The sequence below is a fragment of the Ammodytes marinus genome, assembly GCF_949987685.1.
Source record: "Ammodytes marinus genome assembly, chromosome: 14".
Lineage (NCBI taxonomy): Eukaryota > Metazoa > Chordata > Actinopteri > Uranoscopiformes > Ammodytidae > Ammodytes > Ammodytes marinus.
In genome coordinates, this window is record NC_137218.1 from 6073171 (window position 1) to 6094053 (window position 20883).

Genomic DNA, 20883 nt, shown 5'->3' on the forward strand with positions numbered 1-20883 from the left:
CATTTACAGCAGTTCCACTGGAGGGGGAAGGGAGTTTTGAATGTTGTTCTAGCCACATTAATTAATCCTATGGTCCTATCTACGGTATGTACAGGGAGGAGGATGCAGCTGGATAGTGCAGAAGGCACACAGTTGGCTTAATACTTGCCTGTAAGCGCTACTGACATGACAGAAAATATAACATGGTGAAATGACAGCCAGCCTTATAGTGGACACTTTTTTCTTGCTACAGGTGAATCTAAAAACAATTGAATATCAAGGAAAAGTAAAAGATTTCCCGATAATTTAATTTAAAATTTAAACTTTTATATATTCTAGGTTTATTACACATTAAGTAAAATTACTAGAATAAACATACTCTTTAGAAGGTCGACATTTCTGTATTATAAATCCCATTTTTGATTGGTTTTATGTAATACTCATATTATCATAATATTTTGAAATACTGGATGTTTTATTCCATGAACCGTAAACCGTAATCATCAAAATCAAAACAAAAGTATGGCCTGACATATTTCACTTTGTGTAATGAATCTACAATATATACATGTTTCACTTCATGAATGGAATTTTCCATGATATTCTAATTGTTTTTAGATGCACCTGTAAAGCCGAAAAACACTGATGATGCAACCAAGGAGAATATGTCTCCTCTGTTTATTACTCCAATCCTTAGTGGTATAGTGGAGTAGTTTAAAAACTACAACAGCAAGCATTTGCCCCTTTAATTTTTTTTTCTAAATGCACACTTAACAAGTATGGTATGTTAAGCTTCTTCTAGCCCGAGAGGTTTGTTCAAATTAGTTTTTCTGTAAAGCTGCTGTGTCTGACAATATGCATTATGTGAAAAAACTGAACTTAAAGGAATACTTCACCCATACGGAACCAGCGTTCTATCATTATAAAATAACTATTATAACATAATGAATGAGGTTTTTCTTCCCTCAGTCTTCCCTTAGTCTTCCCTTGGCCCAGCTGTCCTGTTAATCCTAACCCTTACTGTGATGTCACAAGAAGGAAACTGTAGGGTTAGACAGTGAGACCATAAAACACTCTTTCTGCCTTTTCTCAGGCTAAGATGATCCGATTTTAAAAAAAATTGCACATTTATATATACTAAATAGGATCTCCGAGTTCAATACACCTTCATATTCCAACCGGTGAAGTAGGCCTTTAAGTGAAACTGGACAATGTTAAAAGGCATTTTGTAATATCACAAATATGCAATTCTAACCAGATATTAAAAATATATAAATCACGCAAAGCAAAGAAGGATGAGAAGCAGGTATGCAGCTAATTGACAAAAATCAGAATGGTTTGGCAATAATATGGCATGCTTCAATCACATCTTTAAATTCCCTTCACTCACACATAAACACTCCCAAACCCCACCCACCCACGTCACATCCAACACACCCCACATTTTTGCAACCGTCCAAAAAGAGCTGCCATATCTTCCAAAAAACTAAAAAAAAATATGGAGAAAATTATGACTAAATCAAAAAGATTCATGCTCAAATATGATAGACATCAGAATTAGGAAGACTTGTCCTATAGCATCATAAAAAATATATGGGGAAGAAATGAACATATCGCAACCATAAGGACCAAATACACCCTCCACTCATTCAGGAAACATACGCAAAAAAAAAAAAATCAAATCATAAAATGTTCAAAGTATTTGATACAACAATGTGGCAAAGATTCATTTTCGCCTCACATAAAAGAATAATCCTTATCATCTATGAATATCACTCCAACAGAAACACAATTCAAGTAAAGCATTTGAAAATGAAAAAAATAAAAGTGAAATACAAAATAATTAAAACTACCTCATTGTTTAAAATTACTTGGAATTCTTGCATCTCAGATACAGATTATGCTGCTTATAAAATAAAAATAAAAGGTACATTCAATGGGTACATCAATTATGGAACACAATCATAACAGAGGTAAGTAAAATGTATCAGTAATTGCTATTAAGGTCATACATAACAGACGGTTAAGGCGGAATTAGACTGTCATTCTCTAGTTGTCTTTTACACAGCATCTTTTCGAAAGCTCAAACTAATGTAATAGATTTTACATTTAGGTCAATTTAAGTCATTTTAACACTGAAAACAATCTTAACCTCATCTATTTAGAGCACTATATATTTTTCTTTCTTTGACAGTACAAATCTGTGTTGCAGTACATTTCGAATAAATGATTGTCAAAGTCAGCCGTGCTTGCAAAATATAAACCAGTGAAAAAGCATGATAATCTATCCTTAAAACTACAGTCAAAAGAATTTCGGCCGACCACGATTCATGTGAAAATAATTTACAAACTTTTGAATTATGTGCATTGACAAGATAACCCCTAACCCTTACATGTTCATGAATTTTTTTTATTTTTTATTATTTGTAGCCTATATCGGTGTATCCTTGAAACAGCAATCTAAAGCCGCCTTTACCAAATATTTCCCAAAATATTCACAAACCAAGTTGTTTTTTTGCACATTTTGTGGTACTACAAAATTAAATTAAATGTTGTGATTTAATCATACATATAGTATCATGGTTATGTAATTATAATTATATAATAACATATAATTAAATGTACTTCCAGAAGTAGTCCAGCTGTATCGAAGTGTAAGAAAAAAATCATCACACAAAATGTGCAAAAAAAATTGCAACTGATAATGATTTACTTGAAATAAAAGAAAACGAAAATTATTCAAAAGCATCTTAAAACATTACACCTCAAAGGGAAATGTACATGAATAGGACAGATAGAGATCACACATTTAATTTCAAACGTCAGGCTCATCATTATACTGGAAGAAACAAAAAATAGTTGGATGGCTGTGGAAGAAAATATAAAAAAATCTCTCTCTCTCTGTCTATTTTCTAAGCAAGCAAGTCCACCCTAGGTAAGGCAAGATAATGTTTTGCCCCATCCAGGTGCAACGAAAAAAAAAGTGTATTGAACAACACTCAAGACTAGAAGCTAAAATAACAAAAAAAATTACTGCAGTGACAGACAGTAAAATTAAAAACATATGAGGCCGGCTAAGCGAAAAAACAAAAGGCAGAAAATCTAATTTTAACTGTGACAACATATAACGTGTCTCAACATTTAAAAAAAAAAAATAATAATAATAATAATCAAGAACTGTTTTCAACACAGGAATTTCTGCAGCTTATTAAACTGCCATTCAATATGGACATAGTGACTTTATACAAACTGAGACTTATTCACTTTTTTTTTTTTACTGTTGACGTTTTTCGGTTCATATGTTATTAATGTGAGCAGTGCAATCATCTAAATACTTTTCCTCCACGCTGATTGACATTGCAGACACACAGGGGGAAACAATAGAGTACTGGTTGATTCAGGCAAAAATGAAAATAACAATATAATAATAATAACAAACAAAAAAAGAGATATCTTGCACAGAATCAGAGTTCCTACAAATATTTACAGGACAGATACAGGCACTTGTATATCTTTGGTTGGAGAATCCCAACATTGCAAGAAGAGTAATGCATTCACAGAGCGCTTGTGTCCCTTATCGTATGTCCAAGGTCCACTAGGCAACTGGTATGTTTTTTTTTTTTTTTTTTTTTTTTAATTGATTTCTTCTTCTGTTTTCTTTGAGTGTGTGTCCATGTCACAGGTAAGTTCTAGCATCATTTTCTGATGCCTTTTTAACCCTCTGACAATGCCACCTGTAAACGGAAAACAAATGGAAGTGAGTGCAAAATTCTGTGCATGCAGTGAAGCAATCTTACAATCAGTTGATAGGAGAAACACATATTGATTGATAGGAGAAGTGAAATTAATGAATTGAATAGAAGTTCAGAAAAGATTAATAAAGATGGATCAGAATTATTTTGATTTAGAACAAAGCAACTACAGTGCACATGGTGTCATTCTTGATATTACCATTGGATGGAGCCAAAATGAGACAATTTTCACAATTCTAAATATAGTGGCTTTAAGAAATATGCACATAAGGAAATCCAATATATTCAGTGAGCAGGGAAGAAGCCATAGCTGAGAGGAAATTACTTTTTTTTGCAAGCAACAAGAGAGCAAGAAAAAAACAAAATCAAAGTAATCCAAACCCATCGACCACACACAGACAATGAATTGTGGAATTTCTGACTGATCATACAATGGTTAATCCCTGGAGTGGTGTGAGCTGGCTGCTTGTAGAGCAGCTGTGGTGAAAGGTTATGAATGTGGATAATGCCGTTTGTGTGTATTGAGCTACAGAAAAGCAATAAGACGAAGAAAGACAATATTCCATTTCCTCTGGGAGCGAGATTGCAGCTGTGCACGCATCAGGCTCAGCTGAGGACATAACAATATGATGCCTGGCCTTATGACTTATGTGTGGAGTTACACATCTCTTGCGATAATTAATTTATGCATAACCATTTAAAGGTGCAGTTAGCGATTCTGGAGAACGCATGTTGTCAAAATCACTATGTCAAAATCAGTGATTATCTCTTTACGTTAAGCTACCTGTCTGCTCTGTGTGAGCTGAAAAAAAATCTAGCGTTAATACACAGCTTAGGCTCTGTAAACTGGTATGTAAAGAAAAGGGTTTGTAAACAAAAAAGGGGCCCACCGTAGCTAGGAATATGCCATTTTACATCGTCTAGGCTGTGTATGAACACCAGATTTTCTCTCAGCGCGCACACACACAGTGTGGACAGGTAACAGATGGTCAGGATATATTCACTGATTTTGACAACAAGCGTTCTCCAGAATCGCTGAATGCACCTTTAAATCATAATTAGCTTGTATGTTTATCTTAAGCAACAAGGAAGGTAGAATAAGGTAGAAAAACAAGTAGACGTCCCAAAGAAACAACAGATATAAAAAGACGTCCATATATTTTGGACAATTAACAGAGAATCATCGGCAGCAGTTTGATTGGATAGTGTCTGATTAAGGTTACGACCAATCAGTGGTCAGTGTATTATCACGGTTTGGCTGAATCTACCTGTTCGCGTCATTTAGCACTGCTGGTGTCTGCTGTACCTTCTCAGAACAGAAGTCTTGGTTGCTCTGGCGCACTTTGCCCGGTCGCCCTTTGATGACAGCGTAGCAGAACATAGTGATGACCATGACAAACAGGAAGTAGCTCGTGTGCATCAAGTGCAGGTTGATGAGGGAACGGTCGTCCTGGAAAACACATACAGAGTTACAAAGAAAAGTCAAACTTTACAATAAGGGCACAAAAATGAACTGTTGGTAAATGCTTAATTAAGGTTTGATAAGCATTTACTAAGCAATACCTAACTGTTAGTTCATTCTTAATAAAAAAAATAAAAAAAAATGCTTGTTGATGCTGGAAAAGCACCAGTCCAAAATGTTCTCTGTATTTGAATGGGCTGAGATCAGGTCACACAGCGTATACAATGTACATTCAAATATTTTTTTCAGACTCACTAGACCATTCGGTGCCCAGCTGTGTTCTGTCAATGGGGACATTGGAAAACTGGAAACATCTACCAGTATTGAATAAATTCAGTATACAATGAAGATCAAAGGGCTTTTCAGAACAGGCTTTTGTGTTCGCTCATCACAGAAACATCACAGCACTGAGAAGTTTTCTCTATGGGAGCTTAAAAAGATTAATATATACAGTATATATATATATTTTTTAACTTCAATTAAATGTTTGAATCAAAGTACTAGTGTTAAATTTTTAACTTTGCTTTTTTTCTGGCATACTTAATAGCATAGTGAGAATGCGACAGACTCACATCAGGCACGATGACAGTGAGCTTTGGGTTGAGTGTGTGGTAGACCTTGCCGATGGCTCCCTTGTAACACCAGAAGGGGTTGTAGTCCTGACTGTACTTGGTGTCAGAGTCGCGCACCGTGGTGAAGACCTTGTACCAGGAGGTGGCGTTAGTGTACGTCTCTGGAACGCAGTGTGGAGGCTGACTGAAACAACACAAAAACAAACAAAAACACAAGATTGTTGTCTGTTGACTGGAGTCAACTAAAATGGCATACTCTGACATTGTTGAAACTATAGATAAATAATAAGCAAAAAGAAAAAATTAAAAGTCAATAAGGTGTCATGAAGGTCACTTCAGCGCTGCTATATAGTCAAGGAAAGGCTGCCATATCTGTTTACATTTTTCTGTTAAATATGTATTTTGATTTAAAAATATATATTCAAAAAGGTAAGAATATGTCTAAAGTAAAAAAATTAAAAATCAGTAAATTTGCTAATTATCTATACATTTTTTGTGTACCCTGGGCTCCAGACCAGTATCTTCTTTACATTTAAATGAGACACGGTGAGTCAGTCAAAGTGTGTGTCCACTCTGGAGGCGATGAATGACAATCTCCATCAAACTAAGTCATATCTGACGTCTGATGAAGCTAAACACATCTGACAGGCTCTAAATGACACTGCTGCTGGCTCTCAGTCCATTCCACGCTCTAGTGTCACAGACTGACAGGACAAGTTACTACTGTCATCCCCAAAGGTCCAGATGAGATTTAGTACTACGAGATCATTTCCTCTTGTTCATTTGGATATGTTCCACCCCTCAAAACAAGCATTATACTTCTGTGTCATGTATGGGAATTTAACAGCTCTGTAGTTCTGGAAAATCATATGCAATTTGCAATTATTTGTGACATTGACACTGCCATTTTACGCTACATCTCTTTAGACCAGGGGTGTCAAACTCATTTTGGTTCGAGGGCCACATACAGCCTCTCTGATCTCAGGTGGGCCGGACTAGTAAAATAATGGCAAAATAACTCCAAATCCCTAACTTTGTTTTTCAGTAATATGCTTTATCACTCAGCCTACATTTGTAACCTACATTATCACGGATCACAAGGGATCTCTGTACCCCCCAGGAGATGTCTTAGTAAAGGTTGCTGCCGGCCATGGGAATAGGAGGTGCGGCGCGAAGCGCCGCAGCAAAAATTTTGGGGGTAATTTGCTCAAAGATGCCAATGTGCACTAATGAAATAAACAACTGTTTATTTGAATACACAAATACAACAGGCACTGACCTTACAGTTGTCCAATTTTGTTTACTATATGTACAGGGACACATTTTGTGCAAACATGCAGACTGTACAAAATACAATTAAATAAAAGTGCAACTTCTACTGTTTTGATTTATTTTTAAATACAGAGGTTATTGGTTGTTTTGGAATTCGTTTTTCCCAATTTAAAACATAAAAATAAAGCAGCATTGAAAATTAGGAAATAAATCTTGTAGGCCTACACTAGCATGCTCCTGCTCGTTTTGCGCACACAGAGCCGCAGACACACCACGCTTGCTAGTACATTAATTGTTCAGCACTAAAAATAAAAATAGTTTTATTTTTATAAAAAAGTAATAAAATAAATGTACTAAAAATAAAAATGTTTTTTTTTTTTGGTTTTTACTTTGCCATAAAGCACTGTAGGAAACATTAACAGCGGTGAAGCAGGATTGCCAATTACCATTTCCCACGTTGCTAAAATGTGCTTTTTTTATTTAGGCTGCCCCCTAGCGGCAGGAGTGAGCATTTCGGTTATTTCTTTAAAAATTCATAACTCCTCACAGGAATGGGCTAGAGACTTACTTTTTTTTTTGACATACTCAGAAATTTATGCTCTACAGGTCGCGGGCCTGATCAAATCATCTCGCGGGCCGGATCCGGCCCGCGGGCCGTATGTTTGACACCCCTGCTTTAGACTCACAAAATATATACTTATGTGTAAGAACGGGAGGATACAGGATTTTTGGGATACAAAACATTAAAGGCCTACTTCACCGGTTTGAATATGAAGGTGTATTGAATTCTGAGATCCTATGTAGTATAAATGTGCAAATTTTTTTTAAATCGGTTCATCCTAGCCTGAGAAAAGGCAGAAAGAGTGTTTTTTTTAACCCTATATTTCTCTTTCTCGTGACATCACAGAAAGAGAAATATAGGGTTAAAAAAACGTACTTTGTAAATATTACTGTGATGTCACAGTAAAAGACATCACAGTAATATTTACAAAGTAAGTTTTTTTTTAACCCTATACTTCTCTTTCTGTGATGTCACGAGAAAGAGAAGTATAGGGTTAAAAAAACACTCTTTCTGCCTTTTCTCAGGCTAGGATGAACCGATTTCAATTTTTTTCGCACATTTATACTACATAGGATCTCAGAATTCAATACACCTTCATATTCAAACCGGTGAAGTAGGCCTTTAACGATGTTGAATGTTGTGAATTTTCCTTTTCTTGATAATCATAAATATTTGTTTACGTGTGACTTGAGAAAGCTGTGTAGCTCGCTGATACACAGTCCTACATTGATTTTCAGATTCATATTGAAATTTCCCCACTTAATTCCTAAGTCATTCCTAAATCCTCAAATAGTAGCATTGTTTTCAATTCCACTACAAAGATAGTAGCGTTGTTTATAATCCCAACCACACACACACTAATTGATTTGGAAATACTGACAGTTATACCCAACATATTGTTAAAATAATTATATGAAGTTAATAAACCAAAAACTTGGATATTTTCCATTTAAATTTGCAATTATCAGCCAGCTATCTAGACAGAGAAATGAAGATATAAAGTGTGTCTCTGTATGAGTGAGGGAGTCAGTCCAACTCACACTGTGACGGGGAAGATATTGCTGGCAGCGGTGATGGTGAGACACGTGCTGAACACCACCTGCTCACAGTGTCCGTGCAGAACACACTCGTCTGAGTTCCAGGAGACGGGCAGCGTGAACGTGATGTTTATCTCTTCATGGGCTTCCCGGCCTAGACGCACAAACACATGGGAAAGTACAATGTTAGCTAGAGAGATTATTTTAAAGTGAAAAAGTAAGTAAAAAAAATTCAGTTTTTCATAATTTCACACACTGTTCATTCACAGATAAAAAAAAATGTGAATCCAACCTAATTTTAGGCCTTGAACTTGGACATTAAAAAGGTGGAGTCAGCTATTCTTGAGAACGCTTGTTGTCAAAATCAGTAAATATCTCCTCATCATCCACTACCTGTACGCTGAAAAGAAAAACTGGTGCTTTTTTCACTGCCTAGGCTCTGTAAACCGGCATTTACACAAAGGGGGCCCACCGTAGATAGCAACATCCCCATTTACAGAGCCTAGGCTGTGTATTAACAATAGATATTTTTTCAGTGAGCGTACACACAGGTAGTTACAGAGCCCCGCAAGGGACATGGAGGAAAAAATAGTAAAAGGTCTCAGAATCGCTGACTCCACCTTTAACATTCTCTTAATTCTAATGTTGACATTTGAATAACTGCTTTTGATTAAAGACCATCAGGCTCCTGGCTCTAAGGCAATTACTCAAGTTAGAACTTTTTAACACTGTGCATACAAGTCCCACAGCAGGAGTACCGGTGTCCAACCAAGCGCCCCCCTGGGATAACCAGACAGACCCATCCTTTATGCTTATGTAATATTTATCAAACCGCAAAGGGGATTAGAAGATTATCAGTCGGACTGAGTGGACTCCTGGGGGGTTGTAGCTGGGGATACATGGGAGTGTGTGTTGGTGTGTGTGTGTGTGTGTGTGTGTGGGTGTGTCTGTGTGTGTGTGTGTGTGTGTGTGTGTGTGTGTGTGTGTGTGTGTGTGTGTGTGCGTGCATCTGAGTCGAGTGGACAATCATAGCCATTGAGTCTCCAACAAAGAAGTAATTTCAGTTTTTTTTTTCACGCAAACTCAGACCACTGATGCAGACATGAGATTTGAGTCTTCTTCATGGACCTGATTCTAGGTCGTTTTCCTCTCCCATTTTCCTTTGTGTTAAATACATTGGAAGCATAATTAGATGGAAAAGACGACGTGTTTGACAATGCCCCGAAGTGAAATCCAATCATGTTATGTTCATATACAGATGTACAGGGTGGGCTGACAGTTTGGAGTCTTCCTCTGGTGATAAAGCCTCGGGGCCGATTCACTCTGGAAGATGATTCAACGTATATGTCAGGATTTATTATGCAGAGAAATTAGTTTTCAAGCAAATCCCTTACTGCTGCTTGAATTTTGGGGCGATTTTCACTCAAAAGGGCAACATTTTCTGCTAAATTTAACTATATATCCATTTTCTGTAAAAAAAAAAAAGTTTTCTCATACCACATGAAGCACAATACTCCTGTCTTAGCAGGGACATTTAGAAAAGATTAAAGAGCTATTGGGATGCCTACTAAGAAGGATTTAATAGGCTTTTATACATCGTAATTATATATATTTTTTTGAAATCATCATTCCAAATGAGCATTCACACAGAAAAACCAAATGTTCAAACAATATCTAATACATCTACAGTAAAATCCGGTTTATTAAACAGAATATTTGTCTAGAGATCTTCTACACAATGCTTTTTAAAAACACACAACCTACAGTACACTCTTTCCCTATTCTACCGTCCTAACCTCTAATCAGACAGACTATGTGCTCAGTGTAATTAATCATTTGGAAACTGTAGCTCTGTATTGACTTTGCTCATCCATTCAATGGGCCTTAACATTAAAGACAAGCGGGTACATATCGTTGGCAAACAGCTCAGCCTGTTAAGACTTATTTCAGGCATTTGTTTTTGTCTGTCCCTTTATAGCACTATAGGACAACAATAGTCTTTGTAGAATGCTGTGTGTAAAGTATTGTATGTTTAGTGACAACGGCAAGATATCAATCATACGGAGAGATTATCAGAGCAGACCAGACTGCTATTCAAACAGAGCAGGTTTTTCAGGCTGGGATTTCCTCAAAGGCAGGGGCTTAAAAAACACAAATACAGCCAATGTAGACGGGATTAATGTCAGACAGACGGACACACAGACAGACAGAAAGACAGTGCATATTGCTATAAAGACAATAACTCAGTTTACCTGGAAAATGTAATCCCGTCTGAATAGAGATAGCAATGCAAGGTATTGGATTGAAATAGCTCTGTTTTTACCTCTAAAAAGTATAATAAGATTCATTGTGTTGGAAAGCCCTCACTGAAAAACAAGTATGCACATAAAGCACACCCAAGTTCAATACATATCTGACTAAAATGTACTTTTCTTCAAAGATTACATTTGATTCAGTCATGAAATTGATTTTGTTCTGCGTAAATGATGCAGAATTCAAAAGGTGCACTATGCAGTTTCAGGGGAAGACTGGGTTTTGCCTACATTTGCAAAACCTGAAGATAGTTTAGAAAACAGATTTACTCTAGATGTAATTCTTAATTATGAATAATTATATAATCATAAATGAACCCCAAATGGTTTTGAGGCACCTGGAACCAAATGTAAGACTAGAATATGTTTGTAAACCCAAAATGTGGGCCGTGCTGCTGTAAACAACATTGAAATAGTAAAGTTTAAGGAAGCTTTCTAACTTGTTAACCGTGTTCGAGGGATCACTTTTTCTTGTGAGGAAAGTTTGTTTTTTCAGCCATGAGAATTTACCTTTACAAAATGTTCCCTTCTCCAACACACCCAAAGTTACACAGTGCACCTTTAATGCCCTTCCTTGTTACTGTACAGAGCACAAGAGGTAGGTGGTGCGTGACCATGTGTTGTCATAGGAGACAACGGATACGGGAAAGTACACACACACACACACACACACACACACACACACACACACACACACACACACACACACACACACACACACACACACACACACACACACACACACACACACACACACACACACACACACACACACACACACACACACACACACACACACACACACACACACACACACACACACACACACACACACACACACACACACACACACACACACTTTGCGTTTTACTTCCTGCCTCCTGAAACCTATAGGAGGACCAAAGGTGAACAGCTTAATGTTACACAATGTTGCCACTGTTTGCTCAGCACGTCTAAGTAAAGTCAACACACACTAAGATGTAAGTTAACACCCATTATAAGGAAAACACTCCCACCCTGAAAAAGGAGTGAATTACCTCCTCACAGCGACACACACTCCCTGTGCATACCATTCGTAAGTAACAAATACCTTGTTACTTGCGAAATCTTGCAAACTCTTTCTCTATTGTCTTGTTTTTTTTTCAAAATAATTAATTTTTAAATTTTTTTCTTTCAAACCTAAATAATTTTTTCTCCGATTCCTTTCTGGGACTCAGTAGCAATTTAAGGTTTATTAAAGCTCTAGAAGATGGTGTAATAGTTAGGGTTTTCAAAACAGTCCCTCCGCTATGTACTACTATACAATGGAAATATTCCCTGTATCTTGTAATAAGTTGTATCTTGGCCTCATCTAGTGGTGAAAAATCTAGATGGCAACCCTCCGTGCCAAGGCTAAATTGACGATTACATGAATCAATCGTACCACTAAAGTTTGTCTGACGCTTAATTGTGAGGAAGTTTTAGGATTTAACACTGTAACACAACTGCTAAACAGAAATAAAACTATTGAGAAATACTGTAGATATATATTGAGAGATTTTATTTAAATGTCATTATAAATCAAGTCCAATTGTTTTTTTTAATTTTATGTGGGTGGAAACCAGGGATACCCGGAGGAAACCCACGCAGACACGGTGGAACATGCAAAGTCCTGACACATAGAAACCAGTTCGCTTCTGTGTGTCAGAACTTAACACTGAACCTCCTTGCTGCCCTGTGGACTGATTTTGTGTGTTTCTTTATGCCTGTCCAGTCTGCTGCTTGAACTGGCGGCGGCATTTAGGAGTGATCAATTTCTTGAAACGCCTCCACAGAGAAGGCCTCTTTAGGGGCTCTCCAACCTCCTGTGTTGGCTCTTTGACCTCCTCTTGTGTAGATGTTTTGACCTTTTCTTCTGGTTTCTCCCAGTGTGGGTGAAGGAAAAGCCTTGGGGGCTTTTTTGGTGGATTCAGGGCCCTGTGGGTCGGCGTTACGGCCTCTTGTGTGGACATGTGGGACTCTTCTGGCAGATTCTCAACCGCTAGTGGTTGAAGGGCCTCCACTGGTGACTTATCGGATTCTTTCTTTGAGGAAACGTGTGGTTCTATAAGGGCCTCGACAGTTGATTTTAGGGGCACTTCTGTTATCTTCTCTGACACTTGTGGTGGGTCTTGGGCCACTTGCTTTTGTGCCTCATGTGCGACTTGCGGTGTTATTTCAGCCTCTTTCTTGTAAGCCTCTTGTACTGGCTCTTGGACCTCCGTAGATAGATTTAGGGCCTCTTGCTTTTTGGCCTCTTTAGTTGGATCCTGGATCTCCTCAGTTTGCTCTCGGTCCGCTCTTGTTGGATCCTGGGCCCTTTGGGTCATCTCTAGGGCCTCCTGTGTGGGCATGTTGGGCTCTTGTGGTGCATTCTCAACCTTTTCAGAATCTTGGGGTTCTCCCAGAGCCTCACATGTTTTCTTTTCTGCCACTTGCTTTTGGGCCTCTTCTTCTGACTCCTGGACCTCCTCAGGTGCTTTTAGGACCTCTTGCTTTTCGGCCTCCTTTGGTGCATCCTGGCCCTCCTCTGTTTGCTCCTGGTCCGTCCCTGGAGCATCGGAGCCTGTGATTCCTCCACAGTTTTCTATCAGTTGGGAGGAGGCTGCTGCTGTGATGAGCTCACACACATAGAACTTAATTTCTTCCACCTCCTCCATTGACAGATTGGTTTTTGGGTTGTCAGCCTCTAGTGTCGGCTCCTGGCCCTCCTCTTCTGGGCTCTGGGACTCTTGTGTTGTTCCCTCTGCCTCCATAAGTGGCTCTTCTGCCTCTTCTGGTAGTTTTTGGACTTCCACTTGTGACTTTTCGGCATCTTGATTTACCGCCTCTTGTTCGGGATTTTCTGCCACTGTCAGTTGTTCTTGGTCCTCCCCTTGTGGTAGGTTTAGGGCATCTTCTAGTGTTTGCTGGGTCAACTGAAGGGTCTCCTGGTCCTCTGTCTTCTTGGAAACTTGTGGTTGTTCCTGGACCACCTCTGGAGCATCTGCACGTTTGATGCCTCCACAGTTTTCTGACATGTGGGAAGAGGTTTTTGTGCTGAGCTCTGCCATTTCTATCTTCATAGTTTCTACCATCTCACCCAAAGTCTCATTTGTCTTTTTTAGATCAAGATGCTGATAAAAGACATTTCTTAAGGCCCTTTTATTTAGGACCTTCATCTTCCCCATCTCAAGCATGAGGGCTTGATTTTCTTCTCGTAGCTGTTGAATCAACTTCATATCTTTGCACTTATGGCTGTCAGGCTCAATAGAGTTTGAAAGACTCATATTAGTAATGTCATTTCGGAGCCCCTGCACCTCCATCTCAAGCATGACTCTCAACTTGTTCTCCTCCTTCAATTGTCTTTCAACCACCTGTAGCTTGGATCTACCTATGCAGATTTCCTGTTCAGCCACCATCCTCATATTGAGTTCCTCCTGCAGTCTGCTAGTGGCTTCATGCAGGCGCTGAGTTAGGATCTCGTAAGGGAGATCCATGGAGACAGCCTCCACCTTTTGGCTGGATTTCTCATCCAGTTTTTGGACATCCTCCATGTATTGCTGGATGGCCCCAGGCTGCCCCACCTCTTGGACGGAGGTCTTGCATTCTGGCTCTTTTGCAAGATGCACCTGGTCCTCATTCATGTTGCTATTGCTGCCTTCTTGGAGTACGGCGTTATTACAAAGTTCCTCCCAATTTTCTTCTGGAGGCCCCATCTCCAATTCGACCATCAGGGCCCAGCTCATGGCACCTGATGGGGATGTTGCCTCAGTTGTGGTGATCTTCTCTTCTACCACTGATATCATTATAAATCAGTGTCTGTTTGTGTGTACAGTTGTGTAGTCAGTTCAGTACTTTAAGTCTCTGTAACAATGAACTGTCTCAGGTCCTGTCGGTTCTGAAGTGACCTTGGTAAGCTCTTGCCTTACCAACAGTGAACATTCTAAATGCCTTTGATGAATTTGTGACATCATGTGATATATTTGTTACATCATGTGTGACATCAATCTACCTTTTTTTCCCCAACATTCTATTTTTTTTTAAATTAAGTTAATTCCTTTGATCTCATTGAATGATTAAAGTCCTAACCTGTCAACAAAGAAAATGGACGCCACACCATCAACATTCCACACATCGAATCAGTCCCATTCTGATGAAACTAAGCATCATATTGCAATGACTGTTACCTTAATACTAGGACTGTCAAAATGAAAGCCTTAACCCGGGAGGATTCATTTATGGATATGTTTTAGTTTGATTTTTTTTTTTTTTTTTTAGTATTAACTCCATCATTTGGATTTGCCATGAATAAAAAAACAAATGTTAAATGTATCTACCCACCTAATGTCATTTATCTTTAAGTTGCTACAACAATATGTATTTTTTTGTCTTATTTTGAATGTCAGTTGGCAGGAGGCTTTTGGGATGCTTCACATTGGGCCGAACAACGCCCCTTGACTGTTGTATAATGAGCACATTTCAGCCGTGTAATGGGTCTATAAATGACATACACACACAAACTCTCACTCACTCACTCACTCACTCACTCACTCACTCACTCACTCACTCACTCACTCACAAACAAATATAAGTGCTGATGAGAACCAGGAGGACCTACCAGACAGGCCTAGTTGCTGGCCCAGGATGGTGGAGTAGAGGTGGGTGATGTTGCGGCTGTAGCCTCCAAACGGTCTCTGTGGATCCAGGGTGAGTGTGATGGGGACTGAGATGTTGATGAGCCCCGAGTCGTCCAGCAGCAGGGGAACCTGTGTGCTGGAGCGGGCCTGTCCACTGGTCACCACCAGGCTGTCAGGTGTGGTGGACTCGTTCAGACCGTGTTTGATCGTCTCGTTCTCTGACACACAGAAGTCTAGCTCATTGTAGCGCAGCAGAAAGGTGTTCCAGTCCTGACAGAGAGAGAGACAGAGAAAGAGTCATATATTATATAATTGACACATGTAAACCATATTTAAGTTTCTTTTGTTATTTAAAGTGGCTATGAGGACAGTCCTGACACACAAAAGGAAAATGTTATTATTATTTCTTATAATTTATATTTCCATAATTACATTGTATTGTAAAACGTATGATGTCAGGTATACTATTTGGTTTAAATTATTGTCTATCATTTTATATATTAGATATTCTATGTACATCTGTATATTATGTTATATGTACATATTGGTTATATTATTGTTATGGTCGTTTATTGTTACAGGTAATTTATAATCATTAGAGGCAACAATGAGACTGTTTTATGCACATTTAAGAGTTCTAAAGTTATGTATTGACATTTACTTATCTAAAAAGCCCTGGTATTCATGCGTGATTCTACCTACAGGCTTTTCTTATTTGCATATGCTTCCTGTTCACATGCTAAGCTTTATCTCTACGTCTACAGCTTCTGAATGGGAAGCTGAACCACTCTGTATTTGAACGTTTTGTTCTCTTGCATTAAAGTCATACAGTCATGTGTGCATTAGAACTAGACCGAAGAGACATATGTTAGTGTATAGCTTGAGTAAAGTATATCCAAAAAAGCAATATTCATTCATTGTAATACTACAATGAGTCTCTTATAAGCCTAACAAATTGAACTTGGGGGAACTAGAAAAGGCTGAATAGGTCATAGCACAAATACAACACGCATCAACATCTTTGGGCAAATGCATCATTGTGGCATAAAGCAGACCACATAGGTCATTCCATTGTGGAGTCAGCGGTTCTGGAGAATGACTGTTTTCAAAATCACTTTTTGTCACAATCAGCGAATATCTCCTCATAATCTGCTACCTGCCTGTACTGTGCGTGCATTGAAAGAAAAAAAAAAAGGTTGTTAATACACCGCCTAGGCTCTGTAAATGGACATGTTGCTAGCTATGGTTCCCCCCTTTGTTTACTTACCCTTTGTTTACTAGGCTGTGTATTAACACTGGATTTTTTTTTCAGCGCACATACTACAGACAGGTAGCGAATATTTACTGATTTTGACAAAAAGTGATATGGACAAGAAGCATTCTCCAGACTCACTGACTCCACCTTTAACTGATATTTCGCATTAGCAGTCACCACACTTTACTGGTAGTTGAGAGGAGCTGCGGACCATGTCATTTCTTCGTTTAAATAATTCATGTGTTTTTGTGTGTGTGTGTGTGTGTGTGCGCGCATCTGTGTGTGTGTGTGTGTGTGTGTCTCACCTCTGTCAGTGCTGGAGACTTGATCTCCTTGATCTTGAAGAAATACCCGATGGTGAGGAAAGCGATGGCTACTGCGCTCACACTGATCATAAAGATGACCAGCGGCGGGCGGTTATTGATGTAGCTCCTCAGGTTCTCTATAGGATTCAACAGGTACACCTGCATGGGGCAAATATACACAAACGGGCCAATGTTTAAGCACCTCATTTAGCATTCATCACTTCCTCATTAATCCTTGGGGTTTGTAAAAATAATAATAGCCTAAGTCTTGACATAGACAATTGAAATTGTTCGTTTGTTATCTCTGTATTGGTGTATTCATTGTGAAACATATCACTGATCCACAAATGTGTCCTAAATAAGGATACTATCTCAAAACTTGACTGTATTAAAAAGTCCATTAGGTCAATATAGAATATAGAAGTTATGGATGGATAGATGAGCAATCAATGTGTTTAAAAAATATGCTGGCAGCAGTCCTGAGCAGAAGAGGTTTGTTTTGGGGTCAAATTAAAAAGGTATTTAAGTTTAAATCGGTATCAGTAATCTGAAAAAAATAAAAAACATTATGCTTGATTGAAGTGCCTAAATATACTTGATACAGAGGAGGCTGATACTTAAGGGTAACTTGAGGAAGGCTTAAGTCTAATCTCAACAGTCTACAGTAGTTCTAAGTGTTAATGCTGTTAATGCTCCAGTTCCTTGGAAATCAAACTGGGACAGCATGATAAAGCAATAGTGCAAATCTTGGCTCATCAATTACATACTGTATGAACCACATGTTATACAATGTTTTATTTCAGAAAATCACTAACATTACTTATACACATTTATAAAAAATTAAAATTAAAAAAAAAAATGTATCTTTCATCAAAACATACTTCTTTCTAACTAAATACAGTGTAGAGAAGCAAACTGCCAAACAACACACCGTCATCTCATGTGAAGTATGGAAATGTTAAACGTTTTCCCAAGGAAGCTTTTAACAGCAGCGTAATGTTTTTCAGCGGATCACATGATGTCAGCAGGAGAAGTGCTTTTTACAACCACTCGTTTAATTCATCCAACACACTGGTTGCTTTTAAGAGCCCCAGATTACATTCATGTGGTTAACATAAAAGGTCATAAACATGACATGCCTTAAGCAAAGCTTTCCCACACTATCTGCTAATGCAATGTCCATTCCTAGCTGGAATACTATCAACTTTATGGTTAGGTGTAATACAGTATAGTATGATAAAAAAGAATGCATTAGTGTTATACTGATAACATACTTGTAACTAACCAAGTAAACTATGTTCTACACTTATATTCCATTATACACCAAATACAGAGCAGTTTGGAAGTGGTGATATGTACTGTGGACAGATAAGATTGTTACCAAGGGTTACTACAGGTTAGATTAAGGTTTGTAACTGCATTTTAACACCACTCTCACAATGAAATTAAAGACCTGTTTCGCAACAATGATCACACAGCTGTAGAAAAAAAAAACTTTGAGTAAGCCACTATTCTGCATAACACATGACTTATTTGGTCCAGTGAAAAAGACTTCTACTTCAAATGTAGAAAACTTAGTTTTTTATTTCATTTGGTATGCCATTTTTTCTTCTTTCTATAAAAAAAAAACTTAAAAGTTGCAATGTGACTATATTTGATCTTGAACGATCACATCTGATTTGCAAATGTGTAAACTATAAAGCTGTGGCAACAAGACAACCGGTCTCATTCTTCACTAGTTAGAGGGGTAGTGTGGTTTCTCTTCTTGGTTCTTTACTCAGAAAGCCGGCGTTGGTAGTTAGTTGATGGAAGAAGACAGTTGAATGCAGATGAGGAGGTCTCAGGAACAATTCTTTTTTATTTAAACAACAAAACTCATCCTGCAGTCAAAACGAAGCCAATAAGAATTTAAAGTGTTTGTAGCCAAATAACTAATAGAGGTATCTACACAAAACAAAAAGCTATGGAGAGTTCCTTACTTTGAGACCTGACTTTTTCCAGAATTGTGGCTGCTTTTAACCCTAACCAGCTCCACCCTAATGGTCAGAGGGCAACCTCTGGCCCCCAGAGGACATCCTGAGTTTAGTCATCACCTAGAGTCGATATGTCACGTTGGCCAAGAAGTCTGATTCAGCAACTTTTAAGACAATGCTGATGATGATGATGGCCAGGGTCAATAAACTACTGTTAACTCTTAGCTAGACTGTCTTTGATTAACTCACAAGACAGTCACCTTTGTGTGACATTTGAATGATCTACAGGTCAGCCTTGAGGGTTTCCTCACTCAGGCAGCTGACATCCCTGACTTTGCCCCCTGCCAGATGAGGCTGACTGTCTTTGTCTCCTCTGTAGCAGTAGACCTTAATATAAAATGTATAGTAACATAATACACTACAGTAATCTTAGAATGTGTCATAACAAAATACACTACAGTAGCCTACTGTCTATAATATGCTTTCTTGCAAGTGACCTTAAACCATATTTCTCAAGACACCTGCCTCGGTGTCCAGTACAGCAAGAAGGACTGGTTTACGAGCTGCACAGTTCAAAAACAAAGAATTGATAGTTCGTTGGAACGAAACTGTAAACAGAGACGACGCCTTCAGGGACTTCAACAGAGAAGGTGTAAATCACACTGAATAAAGTGAAGACATGTTAGAATGTATTTAAAATAACTTTAACAAGCACAATTCTTTGAATTCCGCGTGTTTCTCACTCTCTTCACACACACACACACACGCGCGCGCGCGCGCGCACACACACACACACACACACACACACACACACACACACACACACACACAAGCCAGGTGACAGAAGAGCTGTCAACCTTGCAGGCCCCCTCTGACAGCTGGGTTTTGTTTCCAACACACTACGTGACAAACGTGACATTTCAAGAGATCAAAGTGTTAACATGCATTGAAGTAGCTATAGCTTTGTGAAACGTAAACAACACATCAGCAGCAGTTTCTCACCATTTTTTCTTTTTGTGCATGCGACGCAGGCCAGCTGGGAGGTTGGTTTGCAGTTGCAGGGCCACAATAATAAGGCAGCAGGCAGCAGTGTTGATGATAGCACTGCACTGCTAGCTCTTTCCTGAAGCTACTACTCCCTCCTGAAAATACCGCTGAAAAGCAAAAGTCGGTGTTCGTTGGAGACAGCCAGGCTTTCAGCGTAAGAAACACAGCGTATACTCATTCCCATTCTTCTTCTTTGTTTTTGTCACGATTCCCGTCAGCTCTGGCGAGAAATATAATCTTGCCTGGGACAACGTCAATAATGAATCCGGGTCTGGGTCCACCCCACCACCGACATCTCTCTCTCTCGGCGTACCCGCACTGCGTAGCTATAGCGAAAGGGAGCGTAGCGGCAACCCAGCGCGCCCTATTTCCCTTATTTACGTACACTTTGCGCCCGAAATAGCTCGTACATCACCGCGTTGTGTGCTGTTGACGCGTACGTAAATTACGTAGACGACGAAAGAACGTTCGGCCGTGTTTACAAAAATCCGGAGGCGTTTGCTGCGTTAAGGGACACTCGGAAATATGACGTGCGAGGTGGGTTTGTTAAACTGGATGGAGAGAGTAGTCTACTGTGTATAGATAGATAGATAGATAGATAGATAGATAGATAGATAGATAGATAGATAGATAGATAGATAGATAGATAGATAGATAGATAGATAGATAGATAGATAGATAGATAGATAGATAGATAGATATACATTGAAAAACACAC

At 38.7% G+C, this 20883-nt stretch overlaps 1 protein-coding gene across 2 annotated transcripts; it reads right to left on the minus strand.

The window, feature by feature from the left end:
• Window positions 1–1412: 1412 nt before the first annotated feature.
• tmem248 (transmembrane protein 248) lies at window positions 1413–20465 on the minus strand. 2 transcript variants are annotated; one of them, XM_080040692.1, is made up of 7 exons: window positions 20121–20465; window positions 17146–17304; window positions 15567–15855; window positions 8640–8790; window positions 5766–5949; window positions 5038–5181; window positions 1413–3713 (listed from the first exon to the last, which is right to left on the minus strand). In XM_080040692.1, exons 1-7 carry the CDS (start codon window positions 20121–20123, stop codon window positions 3693–3695), a joined length of 951 nt encoding a protein of 316 aa, XP_079896818.1. In that variant the 5' UTR covers window positions 20124–20465; the 3' UTR covers window positions 1413–3692. The 2 variants fall into 2 exon arrangements, with proteins under 2 accessions (XP_079896818.1, XP_079896817.1); XM_080040691.1 differs by having other exon boundaries at window positions 5000–5181.
• Window positions 20466–20883: the final 418 nt, after the last annotated feature.